General features: G+C 47.8%; 3 protein-coding genes across 3 annotated transcripts; 2 read left to right on the top strand and 1 right to left on the bottom strand.

Moving 5' to 3' along the window:
* The first annotated feature begins 14 nt into the window (after positions 1 to 14).
* On the top strand, positions 15 to 12,916 carry Hars1 (histidyl-tRNA synthetase 1). Its single transcript, XM_059245899.1, has 13 exons — positions 15 to 183; positions 431 to 520; positions 4,229 to 4,348; positions 6,376 to 6,471; positions 7,515 to 7,640; positions 8,458 to 8,565; positions 8,732 to 8,830; positions 9,008 to 9,101; positions 9,306 to 9,433; positions 9,527 to 9,769; positions 11,742 to 11,858; positions 12,044 to 12,190; positions 12,477 to 12,916. Exons 1-13 carry the CDS (start codon positions 94 to 96, stop codon positions 12,546 to 12,548), a joined length of 1,530 nt encoding a protein of 509 aa, XP_059101882.1. The 5' UTR covers positions 15 to 93; the 3' UTR covers positions 12,549 to 12,916.
* Positions 12,917 to 13,216: 300 nt separating this feature from the next.
* Dnd1 (DND microRNA-mediated repression inhibitor 1) lies at positions 13,217 to 16,007 on the top strand. Its single transcript, XM_059246056.1, has 4 exons — positions 13,217 to 13,341; positions 13,472 to 13,589; positions 13,944 to 14,405; positions 15,149 to 16,007. Exons 1-4 carry the CDS (start codon positions 13,318 to 13,320, stop codon positions 15,601 to 15,603), a joined length of 1,059 nt encoding a protein of 352 aa, XP_059102039.1. The 5' UTR covers positions 13,217 to 13,317; the 3' UTR covers positions 15,604 to 16,007.
* Wdr55 (WD repeat domain 55) lies at positions 15,879 to 19,778 on the bottom strand. The gene is made up of 7 exons (XM_059246055.1): positions 19,517 to 19,778; positions 17,597 to 17,697; positions 17,426 to 17,513; positions 17,156 to 17,335; positions 16,930 to 17,029; positions 16,669 to 16,838; positions 15,879 to 16,589 (listed from the first exon to the last, which is right to left on the bottom strand). The coding sequence occupies exons 1-7, from the start codon at positions 19,717 to 19,719 to the stop codon at positions 16,265 to 16,267; spliced, it is 1,167 nt and encodes a 388-aa protein (XP_059102038.1). The 5' UTR covers positions 19,720 to 19,778; the 3' UTR covers positions 15,879 to 16,264.
* Between the last annotated feature and the right edge of the window lie 3,385 nt (positions 19,779 to 23,163).

The raw sequence follows: 23,163 nt of genomic DNA, 5'->3' as shown, positions 1-23,163 counted from the left end.
AGCCGTTGACTCGATAGCCGGAAGTCATCCGAACCTGGGCTAAAGACTACCAAGGCGGGGTTAGGCAGCAGTCAGTTCCGGTTGGCAGCCAGGATGGCAGACCGTGCTGCGCTGGAGGAGCTGGTGCGACTCCAGGGGGAACATGTGAGGGGCCTCAAGCAGCAGAAGGCCCCCGCTGAGCAGGTGCGACTGAGATGGAAGGACAGGGGCCCGACAGAACCGGAGGAACACAGAGGGCGGTCTGGCTGGAGGACAGGCATGTGAATGAAGGGGCTAGGCTGGGAGAGTAAAAGAGGCTGAGTGAGAAGGTAGCCAGGGTGGGTCCCCAAGAGAAGCCAGGCTAGGCCTATGAGAGACGAGTGTGGAGTGCATGGGAAGGGAGGGACGGGAGGGACGAACAGACAGTCCAGCGGCGTTTTTCCCTCCACAGATCGAGGAGGAGGTGTCGAAACTCCTAAAACTGAAGGCACAGCTGGGCCATGATGAAGGCAGACAGAAATTTGTGCTCAAAACCCCCAAGGTAAACTGTTGCTGTGAGAGGCCTCAGAGGGAGGTCCTGATCACAATCTGCAATATTGCAAAGGCGTCAGTAGTTGGTGTAGGCACTGGGCTGGATGGATCTCAACCTGAGTCATTCGGTGATGACGGAAACAAAGCTGCTCAGGGGAGTCAGCCTGCTAACTGCTGCTCCTTTCATTCATTACATAGTCAATGAGTAAATCTATGTGTGTAGTATTGTGCACTGAATATACCATAATGGACGCCTGTCTTTGTGATGCTTACATTCTACTGAGACATTGGATATTCCACGCAGGGATATCCAATTACAAAATATGACTGGTGATATGAAGAAAGTTAGGGCTGGAGAGATGGTTCACAGCAGTTTAGAGCATGCAGAGAATCCAAGTTTGAAAAGATATTATTGAGATAGGGGAAATTAAACACACTTGGTATTGGATAGCATTAAGGGATTACTGTTAGTCTGTGGATACCAAAATCTACAGCTGAATAGTCCCTTTTGGGAAATGGTGTAGTATTTGCATATAACCTATGCAATTTTCTCATGTACTGTAATGTCATCTCTAGGTTACTAACAGCTAATAGAATGTAAGTAGGTGCTGTTCAAAGATAATGACATGGAAAAAAACCTATATTTAATACAGGCAAAATTTTCTTTTCAACCTCAAGTATTTTTAGTGCAATTTATTGAATCTGTGGATATGGAACCTGCAGATACAGAGAACCAACTGTATGTTCCACATTCCATGCACTCACCATTAAAAAAAAGGGGAGGGGGCTGGAGAGATGACTCAGTGGTATAGAGCACTTGTTGCTCTTGCAAAGGACCCAGGTCCGATTCCCAACATCCCCATAGTGGCTCACAAGCTGTAGTAACTCCAGTTCCAGGGGATTCAACACCCTCTTCTGACCTCAGTGTGCACCAGACATACACACAATACACAGACATACATGTAGGCAAAGCACCCATACACATAAAATAAGATAAATCTTTAAAAAAATTTGAACTTACCTTAAGAATATTTTTACAGGGGGTGGGGGGAGACGGGTTGGGGTCCCTGGAGAGATAACTCAGTGGTACTTGCTGGAGGCTCAAAACTATTTGTAACTCCAATTCCAGGGGATCTGATGCTCTTTTCTGACTTCCATGGGTACCGGGTATGATTGTGGTGCAAATAGATACTTGCAGACAAAACACTCATACACATAAATCTAAAAATAAATAAATAAATAAATAAATAGGTGTCCTTTATGGGTAAAATTATTAATTTTATTGAATTTTGACCCTTGGCTATAATGAGTATCACTAGTAGGAGACAAGGACATATATATAAAGCATTTCTGCTACAAAGCAGACATCTGATGGCTTTTCAGAGAGTTGACTATCTGGCAGCCATCTTGGTGAAAATAAAAGAAGTGGGCTTTGCTAACTCAAGGAAATCTTCTGGCAGTGTTATGTTGCTAATGATGAAACTCAAGCACTCACACAAAAAATTTTTGGAAAACTTAAATATTTTTACCCTGAGTTTGACAACTTCTCAATACTTAGATTTTCCTGGTGAGATATATGGTCCAATATTATGAGGATCTCTATGACTTACCAATGAGCCAGTGTTTTCTAGATGACCAGTGCAGATGTCATAAAATCATACATGAATAAAAGAGAACCTTCAACGTAGAAGATACAATGGTAGATTCCCACCACCCCTGCCCCAGACAGGGTTTCTCTGTGTAGTTTTGGTGCCTGTCCTGGAACTCACTCTGTAGACCAGGCTGGCCTCGAACTCACAGAGATCCACCTGGCTGTGCCTCCTGAGTGCTAGGATTAAAGGCATGCACCACCACCACCCGGCTCAATGGTAGATTTTAATGTATAGTTCTGCAGCATGAAATATATTCATATTATTGTATAATCAATGCACTCATCTTTTTTCTTCTTCCAGATAGGGCTTGAGTCTGTGGCCTAGGCTGGCCTGTAACTTACCACAATCCTGCCTGGGCCTCCTGAGTATGGAAACAGGAGCTGTTATACCTGCTTTTCCAGAACTTTTTAATCATTCAGAATTGAAACCACCCATTTAACAATATTCCCCTTCCCACCTTCCCTTCAGTCCAGAGGTGATCACTGTCTCCATGTATTTAATAGCTCTAGTTACCATATATAACTGAGAACAGTGCTTGATGAGTTTTGTTTTCTTGAGATGGAGTTTTGCTATGTGTTCCTGGTTGACCTGGAACTCACTATGTAAACCAAACTGGTTTTGAGCCTCCCAGATACTGCTATTATGGGCATGCACCGCCCTCCCCAGTTGACTAGTGCTTCTAAATGTAACAATAGGAAAACTCCATTGCTGTAGCTTTTAGATTCCACATTCCAACCAGTCTGTAAGAAATAAGCACTTGGATTTTGGTATAGTATCAAAAAAGAATATCCACAGTTGAGGAGCTCATTAGAATACTCTGCCCTTTGTAAGAACCCACCTGAGTAAGATTAGAGTTTCTTCATACTTTTCAGCCAGACCAATATACAGCAATAGAAATTTAATACAAAAAGACATATGGGAAAATTGGCTGACTGTAAAGATTTGCAGAAATGGGGTTGGAGAGATGGCTCAGCTGTTAAGAGCATTTGCTGATCTTCCAGAGAACCTGGGCTTGATTCCTGGTACCCATGTGGCAGATTACAACTACTTGTAACTCCAATTCCAGGGGATCTGATATTCTCTTCCGGCCTCCATGGGCATCAGACATGCAAGTGATGCATGGAACATACATGCGTGAAAAGCACCCATACACATAAAAAATAAGATTGAAAACAAGATTTGCAAAAAATGTGATCGATATTACTTGCTACATTTCTTAATAGTCTTAAAATATTATTTGTGTTCATTTGTAATGATACATTGATAAATTTTTACACTTATAATTTCAAATGTGGCAAATGTACACAGAAATAATACACTTTGAATTGATAGTAGCTAAGAATGTGGAAAGGTCCTTACACCACTGGTTTTGGAGCAGGCTGTAACAGCCCAGACTAAAAACTCTGACCTAGATGGGAACAGACTACTACACACTTGCTGAGTGCTCTTAGGAGTAACTTGACTTCTTGACAGCCTGTAATGTAGCTATAATATGTATCTGCCAAATTATGTTGAAAACTTGCATGCAAACTTTAGAATTCAACCCACTGAGCTGCTTCGAATCGGTAATATGCTTGTCGGGTAGGTACTGTCTGCTGTGCAAGCAAATGTTATTCCTGAGTTTTCAAAAAACTCGGAGCTGAGCAAACGGTTCTGAGTTCTGTGAAACAGTATCCAGCCAGCTAGCTGATGGCAGTGGCTCTTGGGATTGGCAGGGCTTGTTCTGCACTGTCGCCCACTAGGTGGCCTGCAGGAAAACACACGCTTTCGACATCATTTGTGTTTCTTGTTGCTCAGCTAGACTTTGGATAGTTCTGCAGTTTATTGTTCTTTGTTTTAATTTATTTCATGTGTGTTTGGTGTTTTGCCTGCATTTATATCTGTATGAAGGTGTTGGATCCCCTGGAACTAGAGTTACAAACAGTTGTGAGCTGCCATGTGGGTACTGGGAATTGAACCTGGGTCGTTTAGAAGAACAGCCAGTGCTCTTCACCGCTGAGCCATCCCTTCAACCCCTTGTTCTTTGTTTTAAATGTCATCCTTGAGTTTTGATTTTGACTCCCAAGGGCACAAGAGACTACAGTCCCCGGCAGATGGCAGTTCGGGAAAAGGTGTTTGATGTCATCATCCGCTGCTTCAAACGCCATGGAGCAGAAGTGATTGATACACCGGTGTTTGAACTGAAGGTGAGAGATGGGTAAGGAGAAACTGAAGAGTGGAGCTGTGGGCTTTGAATACCAAAGAGGCCAGGGAAGGAGTCTAAGGTTGCAAAGGTTAGAATTTTAACACATTAGTGGGGTCGACAGAGTTCAGTCTGTGACACCACCAGAATACAAATGTTTGAGTCCACACACTGAGGATTTTAAAGCTTTTTAAATCTTGGCCAGTTTGGTCAGAGGGATATATTATAACCAGTTGACGACATCAGGGTGCATGGACTGCTGTAACATCCTGAAGACATTCTATTTCAGTTCTGACATTGTTCGGATCTCAGACGTTATAAAAGCATCTATGTTTGCCAACCTGATAATGCATTCCTACAAGCTTATCTTCAAGAAAAATACTCAAAACCAGAAAGCTGTGTGCACAGATATGCCTGTTGACATATTTTGGAAATGTATTTTAATTGGAACGATATAAACATCTAATAGAACGGTGTTAGCAAACAAAGTGCAGAGCTCTGTACTGTTCTGAGACGGTCTCATCATAACCCAGGCTGGCCTTGAACCACAAGCAGGGTGCTTCTGCCTTCCTAGTGCTACAGTTACAGGTGTATCTCACTACCCCAAGAGTCCCACTGGAAAATTATACACCTTTTTTATTTATTTACCTTTTAATGATGGAGGTTAGACTTATTTTTAACTATGTGTTGTGTGTGAATGTATGTACATGTGTACACATGCCTGAGGAGGTCAGAAGTATAGGATGTCCAAGGAGCTGGAGTTACATTAGGTGGTGACTGACATGGGTGCTGTGAATCGAACTTGGGGTTTTCTTCAAGATCACTACAAACTCCTAACTACTTTATCTGGGCTGGAGAGATGGCTCAGCAGTTAGAGCACTTGTTGCTGCAAAGGATCTGGGTTCAGTTCCCAACATCCATGTGGTGACTCACAACCATCTGTAACTAGTTCCAGGGGATCCAACACACTCTTCTGACCTCCACAGGCACCAGACATGCATGTGCTGGGCATACACACATAAACAAAACATACGTACACATAAAATAATATTTTTTATTTTAAATAATAATACCTTAGGCCTGACTAAGATGGCTCAGCTTGGGTAAAAACATTTATTACCAAGCCTGATGACCTGAGTTTAATCTTCAGAACTCACAAGAAGGAAGAAGAGAACCAACTCTCACAAGTTAGCCAATGATCGTATGCATGTCGTGGCATATGAATGCACACAATAAACATAAATGATTGTTTTTAAAAAATTAAATTAAAAGTAATACTTTCGGGGGTTGGCACACACCTTTTATCCCAGCACTCAGGAGGCAGATCTATGTGAGTTCGAGACCAGCCTGGTCTACAGAGTGAGTTCCAGGACAGCCAGGGCTACACAGAGAAACCCTTTCTCAAAAAATGAAGGAGGAAAAAAAAAAGTAATACTTTAGCTTTTGCACAAAATAGAAAAAAGTAAGCAGAATATCAACACAAAATTGTTATTTCCTTTTATTTTTGTTTTGTTGTATGTTTTTGAAACAGGGTCCCTCTATACAGACTAGGCAGGCCTTGAACTCGCAGAGAACTACCTGCCTCTACCTTCTGGGTCCTGGGATAAAATGTGTGCCTGTTACTACTTTTTATTGTAACTACTTCAGACTTGTAAGCATTAGGAATGAAAAGCAGAGAAATTATAGAACTATAGACAGGTTAAGATTAGTCACGTTAAAGGAATAAGTTTTTGTGTTCATAATGGTCTTTAAGGGCTGGGGATACAGCTCAGTGATAGAGTGATTGCCTGCCAAGTACAAAGCCTAGGGTCAATCCCTAGCATCACATGATAATAGTAATAATAATAATAAATAAAGTTATTTCTATCCAGCCACGGTGGCTCAAGCCTTTAATCCCAGCATTCAGGAGGTAGAGGCAGATAGATCCCTGGAAGCCCAAGGCCACCCAGGGATACATAGTAAGACCCTGTCTCAAGAAAAAACTAAAATGTAATTTATTATTGTGATCACATTTCTTCTTGGTTTCTCCAGGAAACACTGACTGGAAAGTATGGAGAAGACTCAAAGCTTATCTATGACCTGAAGGACCAGGGTGGGGAGCTGCTGTCCCTTCGTTATGACCTCACTGTATCTTTCTAACTTGGGTTAAGGTTTTGGATGAATTGGCACTCACTGGGGTTGAACTTGGGTTTAGGGACAGCAGGCAGAGGTTAGATTAAATATGAAGGCATTTACAATTAAAGGATTTATTTCTCTAAACCAAGATACAGGACTTTGGCTAAGCGGAATATAGCCTTAGAAATCTTCATCTCTCTCTCAGGGCCCTGTTCCTAGTTTAACAACAGTCTCCTGGCTCAAGAATAGTTTGCTGGGTGGTGGTGGTACACACCTTTAATCCCAGCACTCGGGAGACAGAGCCAGGCGGATCTCCGTGAGTTTGAGGCCAGCCTGGGCTACAGAGCAAGTTCCAGGATAGGCTCCTCTCCCCTGCCCTCCCAATGGACAGAGTTTTCTGCAATTGACCATTATTTCCTTTATCTCCAAGCATCTCAGTCAGTGTTCTGTTGCTGTGAAGAGACACCATGACCAGAGCAACTCTTAGAAAAGAAAGCATTTCATTGGGGGCTTGCTTACAGTTTAGAGGGTTAGTCTGTTTTCATCATGCTGGGGAGCTGAGAGATAGACTGACAGACAGAGACTGGGCCCATGGTGGGCTGTTAAAACTTGAAAGCCTATTTCCAGTGACACATCTCCTCCAACACTACCTAATCCTCCCAACAGTTCACCATCTGGAGACTAAGCCTGCAGATACACAAGCCTGTGGAGACCAGTGTGGTTCAGACCACCACACCCAGCCCCTCTGCCAGTCATCCACGCAGGCATTCCACATGCCCTTTCCTGTTCTGTCTGATCTGCCGGGCCCCCTTCTCTCCCCTAGTCAGCATAGTCCAGGAGAGACAGGAGCGAGAGGGAGAGGAAGGAGCCGAGTCTTCTTTCCACTCAGCTGCCTTTCCTGATTACACAGTCCATTCTTCTGACAGTCACAAGTGCTGTCACTCTTACAGGGAGTGGTTTTATCTCTACAAGCAGGGTTAGACCCCAGCTTCTGTGGGTGACGATGACTTCCGGCAGCCACAGGAGGCTCTTTGTCCTTAACGCTCTGTTGTCAGGTCCCTTTTGCTCGGTATCTGGCAATGAATAAACTGACTAACATTAAACGCTACCACATAGCAAAGGTGTATCGCCGGGACAACCCTGCTATGACCAGAGGCCGTTATCGTGAATTCTATCAGTGTGTGAGTGTTGGAAAACCGTGGAACAGGATGGGTAACTCAGGCCCTCTCTGATAGGATCTACCGGGTGCTATGGTGTCCTGAACAAACTGGATGACCTCGAAAATGCTCTTAGATTTCTAATATTTTCATGTAGATCTCATAATGGCTTAGTGGAGATGAAGAATAAGACATTGAATCTGAGGTTTGGGGCCTGGTTTGGTAGTTTTGATTATTTGGGGGAAGTTGTTTTATTTGGGAAAAAATTAATTCTATTTTTCAGTACTGGGGTTTGAATGCAGGGCCTTATACATACTAGGACACTGGGCAGTTGTTCTACCACTGGGCTACTCCCTAGCTCCAGGTCCTGTGTATTAAACCACAGTATTACAATCACAACAGAGAACGAGGAAATTCAGTGTGTGTTGTTGTCAAGTCTTCTAGACTACTGGCGGGACTTCTGACAGAAAAAAATAGCAAAAGACTATGGTAGGAAGAGCTGGGGCTGTAGTTAGCGGTAAAGTGATTTGCTCACATGCTTGAAGCCCTAGGTTCAATTCCCAGTATTACCACAGAGAGACAGACAGACAGACAGACAGACAGAGACACTGACTAAGGCTGGGAATTGCCCCCACAGCAGTAGGAGAAGTTGAGGAAGACCATGAAGAAGTGGGTGCTGAAGAAGAATAGTTCCATAGTGGACCAGGGAGCAGGACTGGTGAGGGCCCGAGGGCTGAGGAGGAAACTGAAAATGAAGGGGAAAGCCCGTGCTTCCATGCCGACAGCAGAGGTTTCGGGAGTCTGTCACAGGCCACCCCTCTCCCTCTCTATTTCCCTGCAGGATTTTGACATTGCTGGCCAGTTTGACCCCATGATTCCTGACGCAGAGTGCCTGAAGATCATGTGTGAGATCCTGAGTTCACTTCAGATAGGCAACTTCCTGGTCAAGGTCAGAGCTGGGTGGCACTGGGAGGTCAAGGTAGGGCCTGGCCTCTCACAGGGAGAAGTCCTTGTGCAGAGAGATCAGTAGCCCATGTGATAGAGACGACTGGGAATTGTGCAAAATAAGCAGAAAATAAGCAGCCTCCTTCTTCCCTATACCTTGCTCCTCACAGGTAAATGATAGGCGCATCCTAGATGGGATGTTTGCTATCTGTGGTGTTCCCGACAGCAAGTTCCGTACCATCTGCTCCTCAGTGGACAAACTAGATAAGGTAATAACCCAGACACCTGACGTTTTAAGCAATGAGAGAGTTTAGGAGGAAGAGGTAGCTGCCTCTGTGCCCACTGGAGAAGTTCTGGCTCCAGCATGGAGGTCGAAGGGTCCACACTTGTTCTGTGGTAGGGAAGCTGTGTAGTGGCCTCTGACTGTTGTTGTGTTGTGTGCCCAGGTATCCTGGGAGGAAGTGAAGAATGAAATGGTGGGAGAGAAGGGCCTTGCACCGGAAGTGGCTGATCGCATTGGGGACTATGTCCAACAGCATGGTGAGAAAAGAACCCAACAGCCTCATCACTGCCCTCAGTCCTGAAATTGAAATGTGCGTGTGTGTGTGTGTGTGTGTGTGTGTGTGTGTGTGTGTGTGTGTGTGTGAAGCAGGAGTGTTCATGTGTACATGTCCTGCAGCCCAGACAAAAGGCAGACCTACTGTTTTTTTCTTGTCAGTCTAACCTACAAATTTGTTTCCTCAGGTGGGGTGTCTCTGGTGGAGCAGTTACTCCAGGATCCTAAACTCTCCCAAAACAAACAGGCCTTGGAGGGCTTGGGAGACCTAAAGCTGCTGTTCGAATATCTGACCCTGTTTGGCATTGATGACAAGGTAAGTCAAGTTGGAGAGAGGAGCCTTAGCTGACCGCTGTGGCTTGGGGTCCCTGATCCTAATCTGCTGCTGACCAGGACCTTCCCTCCACAGATCTCCTTTGACCTGAGCCTTGCTCGAGGCCTGGACTACTACACTGGGGTCATCTATGAGGCAGTGCTGCTACAGATGCCAACCCAGGCTGGGGAGGAGCCCCTGGGTGTGGGCAGCGTAGCTGCTGGAGGGCGCTATGATGGGCTGGTAGGCATGTTTGACCCAAAAGGGCGCAAGGTGCCGTGCGTCGGGCTCAGTATTGGAGTAGAGAGGATCTTCTCCATTGTGGAGCAAAGATTAGAGGTAAGTCCTGGGGTCGGTAGAACACAGAAGGGCAGGTGATGGTACCCAAGCTACCTTTGATCTCTTAGGGACAGGTGCTGCTTTGGACAGAAGAGGTGGTTGTTAGTCTTTAGAGTCTCTATCCTTTATAGGCCAGTTTTGTGTCTGTCTGTCTGTCTGTATGTTTTATGATACTGGAAATTGAACCTGGGCCCTGTGCATGTTAGGCAAGCACTGTTATCACTATATGCTATTTTTCACTTGATTTGAGACAGGGTCTCACTAAGTTGTCCAGGGTGGCTTTGAACTCAGTGTGTAGCCAGGAGGGCCTTGAATCCTCCTGGCTTAGCCTCTGATTGGCTGGGCTAGGTTGAGCCATGAGGCCTAACTTGTAGGATAGTTTTGTAGCTCTTTATTCTTTCTCCACTGGATCAGAGCTATCAAGAATCTAGGCTGGTGTATCTAAATTGCACATCTTCCTTGGGGCAGAATACTTCATGTTGACCAGGCTTACATGCTTGGTGCATTTTCAGCTAATGTAGTTCTGACACAAAACAACTGAGAGTAGCCGAGTTTGTTATTTTTGTTTCTCAGATAGGAAGCTAGATATTAACGATCAGATAATTTGCTCAAGATCATGACACTTGTAAGTAGAAGAGTCAGATTGTGAATCCAGATAGTCAAAACTCCTAAGTCTTACTGTTAACCACACTAATGCTGCCTCTCGGTGGAAAACATGTCTGAGGCCCTGGGCTTGCTTCAATGGCTGCTCTGACTCCCTGGGACTTAAGAGTAACACCTTTGTTGCTGGTACTCCTTTTGGTTGTTTGTTTTTTGAGACAAGGTTTCTCTGTAGCTTTGGAGCCTGTCCTGAAACTGGAACTCACTCTGTAGACCAGGTTGACCCCAAACTCACAAAGATCCGCCTGTCTCTGCCTCCCGAGTGCTGGGATTAAAGGTGTGCGCCACCACCGCCCAGCCTGTTGCTGGTACTCTTAAATGGCTCGTTGCATTTGATTTTCAGGAATGCTCTAGCAACTTTCCCACTATTCCTGTTTTTTTTTTTTTTTCTCTAGGATGACACCATCCATGTTTCCCATTTGAGTTCATTATTCTAGTAGGCATCTTATGTTGTAACTCTGAAAATAGTTTTCCAGAAAAAGTCGAGGGGCAATAGCAGCCTTCCTCCTTGTTCCTGCATCCACATAAACCTAGTCTCTCAGAAGGTGAAGACTGGATGCCGGTGGTGGGTTGAGATGGTCTCATAGTACTCCTTCTTTGTGATTGTGCTGTGGCCCTAACCGAATGGAAGGGAGTTTGAACTTTACTGTACTGCTACCCTGGGATAGTTAGTCCTTTTTGTTGCTGTTTTGTTTTGTTCTGTAATTTTTTTTTTTAATGGGTGTGGGTATTTTGCCTACTTGTATGTTTGTGCCTGGTGCCCACGGAGGCCAGAAGGGGGCATCGGATGCCCTAGGACTGGAATTACAAACGGCTATAAGCTGCCATGTGGGTGTTGGAAATCAAACTCGGGGCCTCTGGAAGAGCAGCCATCTCTTAACTGCAGAGCCATCTCTCCAGCCCCCTTGTTTGTTTCCTTGGTGTTGTGTGTTTTGGTTGGTTGGTTTGTTGGTTGGGTTTGGGGAGTGTTTTTTATTTGTTTTTGTTTTGTTTTGTTTTTTGAGACACACTAGCCTCAAACTCACATATTCAAGATGAGCCTTGAAGGCCTGATCCTTCTATCTCCACCTCCCAAGCACTAGAATTAGAGATGTACCCCGCTTTCCAGTCACCATTTAGTCTGACAAGTCATGCAAGTCAGTTCATTTCGTACACCTAAGAACTATTTTCTGTCCTACTAGTAGAGAAGGCTGGGACCTTTCCCTACTGGAGCCCACAGACTTGGACCTAGTCTCTCAGGATTCTAACTACAGCCTTCCCCAATGTTCCTGATTACTTAGTCCCACTCTGACTCTTGCCTGCCTCTCCCCAGGCTTTAGAGGAAAAGGTACGGACCACGGAGACACAGGTGCTTGTGGCATCTGCACAGAAGAAGCTGCTGGAGGAGAGACTGAAGCTTGTCTCAGAGTTATGGGATGCTGGGATCAAGGTACAGGAGGCAGTCCCCAGGGTGGTAGCAGACTTGGGAGTACTAGGCACAAAACATAGTGCCTCCCATTACTTCTTGAGATGTAGCAAAGAACAGGTACCTGTTGCACCCCACCCCCATCCCATCCCCAGAGTTCCTCCCCGAGAACAACAGAAGCCTTCGTTTTCTTGTTTGGTCATGTGCAGGCTGAGCTGCTCTACAAGAAGAACCCGAAGTTACTGAACCAGCTGCAGTACTGTGAGGAAGCAGGCATCCCACTGGTAGCCATCATTGGCGAGCAGGAGCTCAAGGATGGTGTCGTCAAGCTCCGTTCAGTGACTAGCAGAGAAGAGGTAAGGAGGCAAGCAGGGAGGCTGACGAACAAGGGGGCATCAGCTGCCTGTTGGAGACCTGAGCCGCACAGAGCACTAACTTCTGAAGAATCTGGGGCCTTAGACTACAATCATGACGTTTCAGATCCCCAGCATCCACCTGCACGTGTTTTACTGGGGGCATTATCTACCCTGGGCTGTCTAATTGGGTTCATGTCCCAGTGAGCCAAACCTGGTAACTAGAAGTAGGCACTCAGTGAATAGCTGAACCAAAGATGTTCATACCTTCTTCCTCCTTCCTGGCCAGGTGGATGTCCGAAGAGAAGACCTTGTGGAGGAGATCAGAAGAAGAACAGATCAGCCCCTCTCCATCTGCTGAACCGAGCAAACTGGCAGAGGGATCAGAATTGGCCTTATTTGAACTGAAACAAAACTGCATATGTATTTAAACAGTTCGCGTACTTCTGACCCAGGAGAAGACTGAAGGGTGGTCAAAATAGTGGCTTTTTTGTTTTTATCATTACCTTATTATTGGTAATCACTGGCAAAAAAAATGGCCAAGAACTACCCTTTCTTTGTCGGGGATGGGGAGGAGCAGTATAGGTGGACTAATTAGGACTCTGCCTCCAAAATCCTGTGTGGACCTGAGGTGGCTTCACTGCAGAGCCACACACTAGATGAACAGATGCGACCCTACAACCTACCCAACCTACCGCCAAAAAGTTCAATAAATGTCTCCACCGCTAACGCCTGTCTGTGTCCATAATGCCTAATGCTACCTTCCGCCTCGGGTCCTGAACCATTCAAGCTGCTTTAGTGACTGGTGTGAAAGAGAGGAGGCCTTCCCAAACCCACTGGTTAAAGGACACCCTGTGGGCCCGGTGCCCACCCTGCCCCTACTCGGCCCCACCCCCCACCTCTGATGGAGCTCCTCCCACACACGGTCCTAAGAGAGTTGAGAGATTTCCAGGGGCTAGCGCGCCTCCAAGCGTTCGCGCACGTGCAATGGATGCCTCCTTGAGAGGCGGGGTCGCTCTCGGAGCCAATGAGAGCTCGAGGGGGCGTGGAAGGCAGGGAATCTTCCAGAGGCAGAGAAGCCCAAGGGAAGTTCTAAAGAAGGTACTGGCAGGCCGACCTAGGAGAGGGCTATGCAGTCTAAACGGGAGTGTGAGGTAAGTAATTAAAGACCTAAGGGGTCCTTGGGCCCCGCCTCCATAAGGAGCGGTTACAGTGACCCCAATACCCAAGCGAGGTGGTACTGGGCCGGTGATGCGCCATTCCAACCTACCGTCTTTCCTCCAGCAATGGTGTGAACGGGTGAATCCAGAGAACAAGGCAGCCCTGGAGGCGTGGGTAAGGGAGACTGGCATCCGCCTGGTACAGGTCAACGGGCAAAGGAAGTATGGCGGGCCACCCCCAGGTATGGTAGCCCCACCCCGTGTGGCACTACACAGCCTCGGCCACTCTTGTAGGAAGGGCCTGTCCCCTAGGCTCCAAAGTCAGAAAACCCAGACTACCTGACATAGTCTCTATCAGGTGCGGATATTTGTCTGGCTCCCCTTCCACTCTCCCCGTCGAGGAGAGTACGCCCACCCACTCGGTGCCAGCCTAGTTGTTTACGCCGTCCAGTCTCCCAGTTCTGCTAACTGGGTGGGTGTCAGTATTTCTAGATGGTCTTCCCCCTCGTCCCCCACACCCTAGCAGTTTCCTGGGGCTTAGAAGTAGAACCATCCCCATTTGACGACAGTACCCCCTTCCTATCCTCTCCCTCCAGGCTGGGTGGGCAGCCCGCCACCATCAGGCTCCGAGGTGTTTATCGGACGACTGCCCCAGGACGTGTATGAGCACCAGCTGATCCCGCTCTTCCAGCGTGTGGGGCGTCTCTATGAGTTCCGCCTGATGATGACCTTCAGTGGCTTGAACCGTGGCTTTGCCTACGCACGCTACAGCTCGCGGCGCGGTGCCCAGGCCGCCATTGCCACGCTGCACAACCACCAGCTGCGCCCCTCCTGCCAGCTTCTGGTGTGCCGAAGCACCGAGAAGTGCGAGCTGACAGTGGACGGGCTGCCTCCCAGCTTGAACCGCCGCGCCCTCCTGCTCGCCCTCCAACCGCTGGGTCCCTGCCTGCAGGAGACATTGCTGCTACCCAGCCCCGGGTCGGCGCCCTCTCAGATTGCGCTGCTCAAGTTCAGCACACACCGAGCCGCTGCCATGGCCAAAAAGGCCCTGGTAGAAGGTAGGGGGTGGAAGCTGCGGGTGGGCGGCTGGCTACTTTAAAAGCATATCCCCAAATCTTAGAGTCAAGACATGCGTGGGGTTCACAAACTGCCTGCATACGACAGTGCTACAACCACTATTTACCTAAATTGAAGCTCCCGCGTGTCTAAATTCCTCCCATAGTTTGTATCCTATTTTGTTTTTGTTTTTTGAGACAGGGTTTCTCGTGTAGCCTTGGCTGGCCCGGAACTCGCTTTGTAGACCAGGCTGGCCTCAAACTCACAGAGATCCACCTGCCTCTGCCTCCCGCTGGGATTAAAGGTTTGCGCCACCACCACCTGCCAATGCATCCTGTTCTAGTCCTCAGTATTTCCAGGGGGGGAAAATCGGAGTTGTACAAGAGTTCAGGTGAGCCTGCTTATCTATGTAGTGCCTGCTTCCTCGGGGGAATTAAGCAGTGCTGCCTCCTGTTTTCAGCTTTCATTGATCAGAAAGGTTAGCTATTGTGATGGTGACTAAGTAAATAAAGCCTGAATGCTCTGTACTGCCCCAGGGATAATTAGATAGTATGTGTTGTTACAGCCCCTTTACAAATAAATGAAGTGGGGCTCGGGGAAGTTGTGACACCACCAGGAAGTGGAGAGGCATTCAACATAGCCCGTGGCGAGTCACTCCCAGGCCCCTTTACTGGCCAGCTCCTCAGTGTCCGGCTCCGGTCCCTGTACTCAGATCTGCCCTTTGTCTTCTGCCTCTTTCTTGCAGGGCAGTCACGCCTCTGTGGCGAACAGGTGGCCGTGGAGTGGCTCAAGCCTGACCTGAAGCAGCACTTCCGCCAGCAGCTTGCAGGTCCCTCGCTGCGGTTCCTACGGCCAGAAGGCAGCCAACTAGCCCAGAGCAGGGATAGGCTAGGGTCCCAAGGGGCTCGGGCTGCTCTGCAGCTGCTGTGTCAACGGATGAAGCTGGGCAGCCCAGTGTTCCTTACCAAGTGTTTAGGCACGGGGCCTGCTGGCTGGCATCGCTTTTGGTACCAGGTTGTGATCCCTGGACACCCAGTGCCTTTCAGCGGCCTCATTTGGGTTGTGCTGGCCTCTGAATGGCAGGATGGGCATGAGGTGGCCAAGGATGCTGTGTCTGCACAGTTGCTGGAAACACTGAGTGAGTCTAGAACCAGCTTGTGGTCTCCTGGGGCTGAAGCAGGTATTATGGTTAGGCAGTGACCCCCTCCCCCTCCTCTCTACAGGCAGCCTAAATGGGTGGGCAGAACCTGTGCCAGCCCAGCCCAGCAGGCCTGGGCAGCCACTACTGGATCACAAAGAGACAGGGGCCTGGTTACAGCTTCCTTGCTGGGGAAGGACCCTGTCACACCTAAGTGCTACTTTAGTTGTGAGGAACTTGGCCCTTCCCCCACTGAGCCCAGGGTCTGATTTGACCTCTGACCTAGTATCCTTGGTCACTTCCCAGTTTGCCAAAATTACCAGACCCACACAAAAAGTTTACTATGAATCTTTGTTTTTATTTGAGCCAAAGGCCCTTCCTTCCACCACTTGCCACTGATTTGGGCTTCTATGTATGTCTTTTTCTATACTGGTTGTATTTATATTAAACCCCTGGTTGGTATTCACATGTCTGTCTGTGCTGTCTTACCATAACAGTTTGTTTTACAGTGGTAGGGTGAGCAAATACTTTCCCACTTTGGGGCCATGAATTTATACAACAGAGTATTGGAAATTCCCGTTGGGGGGCTGGGGGGATCAGTGGTAGATCTAAGCTTATACTCAAGACTGTAGGTTCAATCCACAGCATCAAAAAACAAGTTTCTTTAGGGGCTGTCCCAGAAAACATAGCTCCTCGTCCTGACATTCTCCTCATGGCCTCAGCTCAGTCACTGTCGCCATCGCTCTCCTTCAGCACCTCCTCGGGAGCCTTGGCATCCTCTCCATCTTCTCTCAACCCTGCAAAGAAGTCGTCAGTGCTCCAGGCCTTACTGCTCAGGGCACGGAGGGGCCCTCCCTTTTTCTTGCGTCGCCGATAATCGTCCACAACCACAGTTCGCAGCTGAGTCATGTTCCAAAATTTGAGTCGCTGGTCGTGGCCACTACTGGCCAAAAACTGGCCGCAGTGGGATAGGGCTAGTGCCTCCACAGGCTCCCCAGCATGCTGGCCCACGGTGCCTACCACTCGGTTTGGCAGGATGTTCACGGCCCTGGGCAGAGAAGAGTGTTAGGCACTGGCTGGCTTGGCCTGGCCTCCCTGTGCTCCAGGGCTGCACTGGCTCCCCTTACCTAATGATGCCATCCGTGGAGCCGGTGCACAGCAGATTCTCAGTGACCGGAACCATGCAGTCGATGGACTCTGCTCTCAGGGCGAAGCGGTCACTTGTCGCCCCAAAACCATTCCAGTTGAAGAGGTAGATGGTACCTTCACTAGATCCACAGGCCACCTTCTTCCCATACTGCAGGTTAACAAGGGAAACCATGTTTGTGGAGCCACTTCAGAATACACCCCCTAGCATGCATACCCTATCCCATCATACCCAGCTGTACTTTCATGAGGGTGACGGAGGTCAGATCGCCTGACTGAGGCTCCGAGAGTAACTCCAAACGGCGTCTCTTGATGTTGAAGACACCAAGGCAGCCATCCCCACTGTAGAGAGCAAACAGATTGAACGCGAAGCTCCATTTAAAGAAGACTGTAATACCAGGTGGGTACCTACATCACCACGTGGTCTCGAGGGAGGAAAAGAGCAGGGAGTAGGCTTGAAGGTTGCACCTGGCTGTCAGCAGCAGCTTTTTGGCTGGGTCTAGCGCCATGTCAGCGATGTACTCCTCATGCTGCCGCATATCCATTAAAGGGCCCTCTTTTCGCTGGTCCCAGAGCCGGATGCCACCTGTGTCATCCCCAGTGACTAGAACATTCTCATCCACAAGCAGCAGACTATTAATGGGGGCACTGGAGAAACAGAGAATATGAATTTGTTCTAATGGAGACCTCTCAGTCCTTAACCCCTCACCAGGTACACGTACATCTGATTTTTCTTACCTGTGAGCTTTGGAAATGCGTCTTTCCAACTGTCCCTGTTCGACATCTAATATATGGATTGCTTTGTCCTTAGAGACAGTAACAAGTTCTAGGGGGGAAAAGCCCAGCTTATGGTATGATCACTGCCCTCTCCCCTGTACCACACTGCTGGCTGCCTGCCCCAGTACTCACTCTGCCCATCCTCTGAGAAGACAACAGCTCTGCAGGACTTGAGGTGGTGTCCCGAGGACCAGAGTTCCTTGGTTTCTCCCTCCTGACAAGAGTATGAAAAGCTGAGGAAAGGAAGAGAGTGAATCATCCCATACCACACCTGCAATGCACAGAACACAAAAAAAAAAACCCACGTTCCCATGTAGATGAGAGTACTTCCAAGACCAAAGAGCCTACCACTCTTGTTCGTCGATTTTCTTTGTAGTATTGGAAATGGAACTTCACACATGCTAGGTAAATAGTCTGCCACTGAGCCACACACACCCAGCCTATTTATCCATTTTCTCTTTATATTTTTCTTTTAGTTATTCTTTTTGTTTGGTTGGTTTTGTTTGTTTTGAGACAGGGTTTCTCTGTGTAGCCCTGGCTGTCCTGATACTCAAAGACCAGGCTGGTCTTGATTGAACTCAGAGATCCACCTGCCTCTGCCTCCCCGAGTGCCGGAATAAAAGGTGTTCACCACCACTGCCTGGCTTATTTATCCATTTTCAATTAACTTCAAATATTAGATCTTGTTTCAATACATATTAATTCCAGATATATTTGTATAGGACTATTTGGGGGAATGAATCAGGCTGTGACAAGATCTCATTGCATAGCCAAGGCTAGCCTGGAACTTTTCTTTTTTTGTTGTTTTATTTGAGACAGGGTTTCTCTGTGTAGCCCTGGCTGCCCTGGAACTCCATCTGTAGACCAGGCTGGCCTCAAACTCAGAGATTCACCTGCCTCTGCCTCCCAAGAGCTGGGATTAAAAAGTGTGCCACCATTGCCTGGTTTAGCCTGGAATTTGTAATCCTTTTATCTCATCCTTCAAGATGTTGAGATTACAGGTACACATCATTACATTCCACTCTTCACCATCCTCAAAAGCCCAAGCCTGGGGAAAGATTGGGTCTGGACCACTGTGGGGGCCCAGAAATACTTGATTAAACTAATGGCAAGCTGGGTGTGCTGGTGGGTGCCTATATTCTTAGGAATTCTGGCTGGGCAGTAGTGGCAGATGTCTTTAATCCCAGCACTCAGGAGGCAGAGGCCAGACTGGTCTACAGAGCAAGTCCAAGAACAGTCAGGGATACTAAAAAACCTAGGGGAGCCGGGCGGTGGTGGCCCACGCCTTTAATCCCAGCACTAGGGAGGCAGAGCCAGGCGGATCTCTGTGAGTTCGAGGCCAGCCTGGTCTACAAAGCGAGATCCAGGACAGGCACCAAAACACCACGGAGAAACCCTGTCTCGAAAAAACAAAAACAAACAACAACAACAAAAAAACCCTAAGGGGGAAAAAAAATCTGAGACCGGAGCAAGAGGATCCTTTTAGACTACTCTGGGCCATTGTGAGATCCTGTCTCAAAGGAAAATAACTATTAACAGAAATCCAGAAGTTGGAAGGGTAATAATCAGAATCCACAGAAGCTATAGAAGGACACAGTTAATTACTTTATATTCTGGCCAATGTCACCGTGCTGACAAGTTAAAACAAAATAGAGGTGGAGGTCTGGAGAGATGGTTCAGGCCTTGGGAATCCCCAAAACCTATGTAAAAGATGGGTAAGTATGGTGGCCAACTTTAATTCCAGCACTTAGGAAGCAGAGATGGGTGGGATCCCTGAGGCGAGCTAGCTAGGTAAGACGAGCAAGGATCGTCGAGCTCCAGTCTCAACAAGACACATTGCCTAAAAATTAAAAAATTAAAAAGATGGAGAGGGATGTGGGAAGACATCTGGAGTCAATTTGAGACCCCCACCAGCACACTTGCGAGTCCGGGCCGTCTGAGTCTCTTAAAATATGTCTTCCCGCCACACGCTCTACCCCCACCTCCAACCCAGGAGCTTTAAGACCCTGGCGCCCACGCGCCGACCACGCCTCCGCCCTACAGCCCACTCACACGAACACGTCCCCGTCTACGTCCCCTGCTGCCAGCAGGTCTCGAGTGGGATGGAACGCCAGGCCACTGGCTGGCGCTTCCAGCACGATGTCTTCTGGGGTATCACGGATCCGGGGTGCTGCCTTCATGGAGTCAAAGTCTTCCTCTTCATTGCTTGAATTCTCCGCGGGACTCTCCTCGCACATGCGATCCATAGAATCCATACACGCCCGAGGAACCAACTACACTTAATGGGGCGTGGCTTAGGTCGTTGCTTCCGGGAGAAGGCGGGATCGGAAGTGCACTGGGGGGAGGACGTCGGAAGGGGCGGGCCTGTTGCCTCTGGTGTAGATGGAGCGATCGTGGCATGCTGCGTCCTGTAAGAATACCCTACCCCCCCTTTTTTTTTTTTAAAGATTTATTTATTTATTATGTATACAGAAGAGGGCGCCAGATCTCATTACAGATGGTTATGAGCCACCATGTGGGTGCTGGGAAAGGCACAGCAGAAAATATGGGCGTGGTTTCAGAGATTCCCCGTCCCTCCGACCCTCTGTGTTTTTGTGTGATGAGTGCACGTCCTGTGGAAGTCAGAGAACCACCTTAAGGAGTTGGTTCCAGTGACTAAACTCCGATCCTCAGGTTTGCTCTACAGCCGACATCTCCCTGCTCCCCGACCCCAGACCCATCTTACCTGACCCACTGTGGCCTGTGCTTGGGGCTAGCTTGACTGTGTGACCTTTAAGGCCTGCCCTTCCTCCCAGCCGCTTCACATACTTGGGAACACCCTAAATTGTTCCCCCCATCCAGTCCTATCCTAACAAATAGGAGAGGGGGATCCCAATCACTCCTGACTTGGTGAAACCTAAGACCAAGGCTAGGGGCAGGCACGTTGCCCAAGATGGAAAGAGTCCTCACATCCCTAAGTTCACAGGGATCATTAACAGGAGGCAGCCTTCACACATGCTCAAACTGCTGCCCACGCCAACATCTTCGTGCCTCCAGAGAAACAGTGAACCGTACTGTTCTAGAATAGTTTAGCTCCTGACCTTTGATGGGCATGACCAATTGTACTTAGGCTACCCAGGAAAACATTCATGACAGCTGATGTTCTGGGCATCCCTGTTAACGAGGGTTCCAATAATGAGATGCTCAGCCGGGCGGTGGTGGCGCACGCCTTTAATCCCAGCACTCGGGAGGCAGAGCCAGGCGGATCTCTGTGAGTTCGAGGCCAGCCTGGGCTACCAAGTGAGTTCCAGGAAAAAGGCGCAAAGCTACACAGAGAAACCCTGTCTCGAAAAACCAAAAAAAAAAAAAAAATAATGAGATGCTCTCCATGGCAGGACAGTCCCTGAGGCTAGCTGAAAATGACCTGCTCAGATTTCTGGGCAACTAGGCCTTCTAAGGCTTGTGCTGGCATGGTAGCACACATCTTTGGGGGAGGGGGATAAAAGCAGGTGGATCTCTTGAGAATTCCAGGCCAACCTGATCTATATAGTGAGAACCTGCCGAAAAGGAAAATAACATGAACATGAGGGGCTGGGAAGATGGCTCAGCGGTTAAGAACATTGGCTGCTCTTCCAGAGGGCCTGGGTTCAATCCCAGCACCCACATGGCAGCTTACAACTGTCTATAACTCCAATTCCAGGGCATCTCACACAGACATACATATAGGCCAAACACCAATCAATGCTCATTAAATAAAAATAAATAAATTATTGCCAGGCAGTGGTGGCACACACCTTTAGTCCCAGCACTTGAGGAGGCAGAAGCAGGCAGATCTCTAAGTTGGAGGCCAGCCTGGTCTCCAGAGCAAGTTCCAGGACAGGCAGGGCTACACAGAGAAATCCTGTCTCAGAAAAAAAAAAAAAAAAAAAAAAAAAAAATGAACATGAGGTGAAGTTAAGAGTTTCAGAGGAGGACTGGAGAGATGGCTCAGTGGTTAAGAGTACTGGCTGTTCTTCCAGAGGACTTGGGTTCAATTCCCAGCAGCCACTTGCCAGCTCACAACTGTCTGTAACTCCAGTTCCAGGGAACCCCCACACCCATGGCAAGACATCAATACACATAAAATAAATTTTGCTGGAATCCCAGCACTCGGGAGGCAGAGCCAGGCTGATCTCTGTGAGTTCGAGTTTGGACAGGCTCCAAAGCTACACAGAGAAACCCTGTCTCGAAAAACCAAAAAAAAAAAAAAAAAAAAAAAAGCTTAAAAGGACAGAAATAACCTATCTGCAGAGTGATTAGAGGGTTAGAGTACTTGTAGAAACAATATTAAATTGGCAGCCAACCCTCAGATCTTGCTTTTATTGATTCTGGGTATCCATATGAATCATGTCTGTGACCTTTCTCCTAATTAGAACTGTGGCCTACAACCATAGGACCAAGGCATCATTTGCCTAAAAGCCATTCTAGGGACTGTTGAACAGTCCACTTTCTACTTCTTTTTTTTTTTTTTTTTTTTTTTTTCCTTCGAGACAGGGTTTCTCTGTGTAGTTTTGCGCCTTTCCTGGATCTCGCTCTGTAGACCAGGCTGGCCTCGAACTCACAGAGATACGCCGCCACCGCCCATTTTCTACTTCTTAAGCACTACTGGCAAAGCTGGATTCCTCAAGCTCTTTCCCACAGCTGGGGCTTTAGCTTAGCGGTAGAGCGTTTGTCTAGTATGCAATGCCAGCAAAACAAAATGCCCTTTCCTATCAGGATGAAGATGATCAGAGTCAGTAACAGCTTAGTCACATCCTAACTTCCCCTGGATCTGGTGAAACCACAGTTGGGCTCAGTACTCAGCCAGAAAAAGTGGAGACCCTAAATGAACACCAGACCAAAGTGCTGGCAAAGAGCAGAAAAGAGACACAGTAGCCCCTGGGCCTTAGCAGACTTCTCAGGGTGAAGGACACCAAAACCTTTTGGACCGGATAAACCAGTTTTACCCTCAAGGAATCCCCATCTCACCCCCACATCAGTCCCTTATTGAGGAGGACTTGAGTTGAATTTAGCACTGGTGCTCCCCTAAGGGCAGAAACTCATAAAAGGCTTTTGTTTCCACAAGTGATTTTTATTAATACAGCTTCACTAAGAGCTCGATCCTATGTAGCCTTGACATTAGTCTAGCAGCCCATCAGGATGATCTTAGTGCCCAGAGAATCTCTACTTTCAGACTAGGACCCCAAATAGAACTAAGTCTGGCCATTCAACTGGACATCTCTCTTACCCATCAGAGACTCATTTTTTCCCTTCTCATCTGGAAACTGGCCTAGTAAACATCCTTAACTGTCTAGGAACCTAGAATCAATGCATGAAACACAGAGAAAACTATTTTATTGAATGAAAAAGAGAGGGAAGGAGGACATGCCTGCTCCTAGGTATGGTGGAAGAGATTTATTATAGATATGAGGGAGAGCACAGCCAGAGGTATCTGGAAGGGTCCAGACTGAACATGAGACTGGGCCACATGAGAAGGGTGGGAAAGAGGGGGAAGAGGGACAGAGGGTAACCTGAAGCAGCAGCCAAGAGGCCAAAAGGAGCACATAACCAAAATGGCTGGTTTGTAGAGGAATCAGAGAAGCTGGGAGAAGAAAAAGCCCAGCCTAGGCCCTGGGCTAGAGTTTAGGGTAGGGGTTGGGTATGCCAGCCAGGAGGACACTGTAGCAGGTAGGGACTAAAGT

Source organism: Peromyscus eremicus, chromosome 19 (assembly GCF_949786415.1).
Source record: "Peromyscus eremicus chromosome 19, PerEre_H2_v1, whole genome shotgun sequence".
NCBI lineage: Eukaryota > Metazoa > Chordata > Mammalia > Rodentia > Cricetidae > Peromyscus > Peromyscus eremicus.
The sequence above is the reverse complement of the archived record's forward strand: the minus strand, read 5'-3'. Positions and strand labels throughout refer to the sequence as shown.

Bases quoted from the DNA above. Each gene is read 5' to 3' on its own strand.
- Hars1 (XM_059245899.1), top strand. From the start codon at position 94: ATGGCAGACCGTGCTGCGCTGGAGGAGCTGGTGCGACTCCAGGGGGAA. The intron at 9,770-11,741 runs GTAAGTCCTGGG...GCCTCTCCCCAG, and splicing joins TTGTGGAGCAAAGATTAGAG to GCTTTAGAGGAAAAGGTACG. The intron at 11,859-12,043 runs GTACAGGAGGCA...GGTCATGTGCAG, and splicing joins TATGGGATGCTGGGATCAAG to GCTGAGCTGCTCTACAAGAA.
- Dnd1 (XM_059246056.1), top strand. From the start codon at position 13,318: ATGCAGTCTAAACGGGAGTGTGAG. The intron at 13,342-13,471 runs GTAAGTAATTAA...TCTTTCCTCCAG, and splicing joins AGTCTAAACGGGAGTGTGAG to CAATGGTGTGAACGGGTGAA. The intron at 13,590-13,943 runs GTATGGTAGCCC...CTCTCCCTCCAG, and splicing joins GTATGGCGGGCCACCCCCAG to GCTGGGTGGGCAGCCCGCCA.
- Wdr55 (XM_059246055.1), bottom strand. From the start codon at position 19,719: ATGGATTCTATGGATCGCATGTGCGAGGAGAGTCCCGCGGAGAATTCA. The intron at 17,514-17,596 runs GTGAGTACTGGG...TTTCCCCCCTAG, and splicing joins CTTCTCAGAGGATGGGCAGA to AACTTGTTACTGTCTCTAAG. The intron at 16,590-16,668 runs GTAAGGGGAGCC...TTCTCTGCCCAG, and splicing joins TCCACGGATGGCATCATTAG to GGCCGTGAACATCCTGCCAA.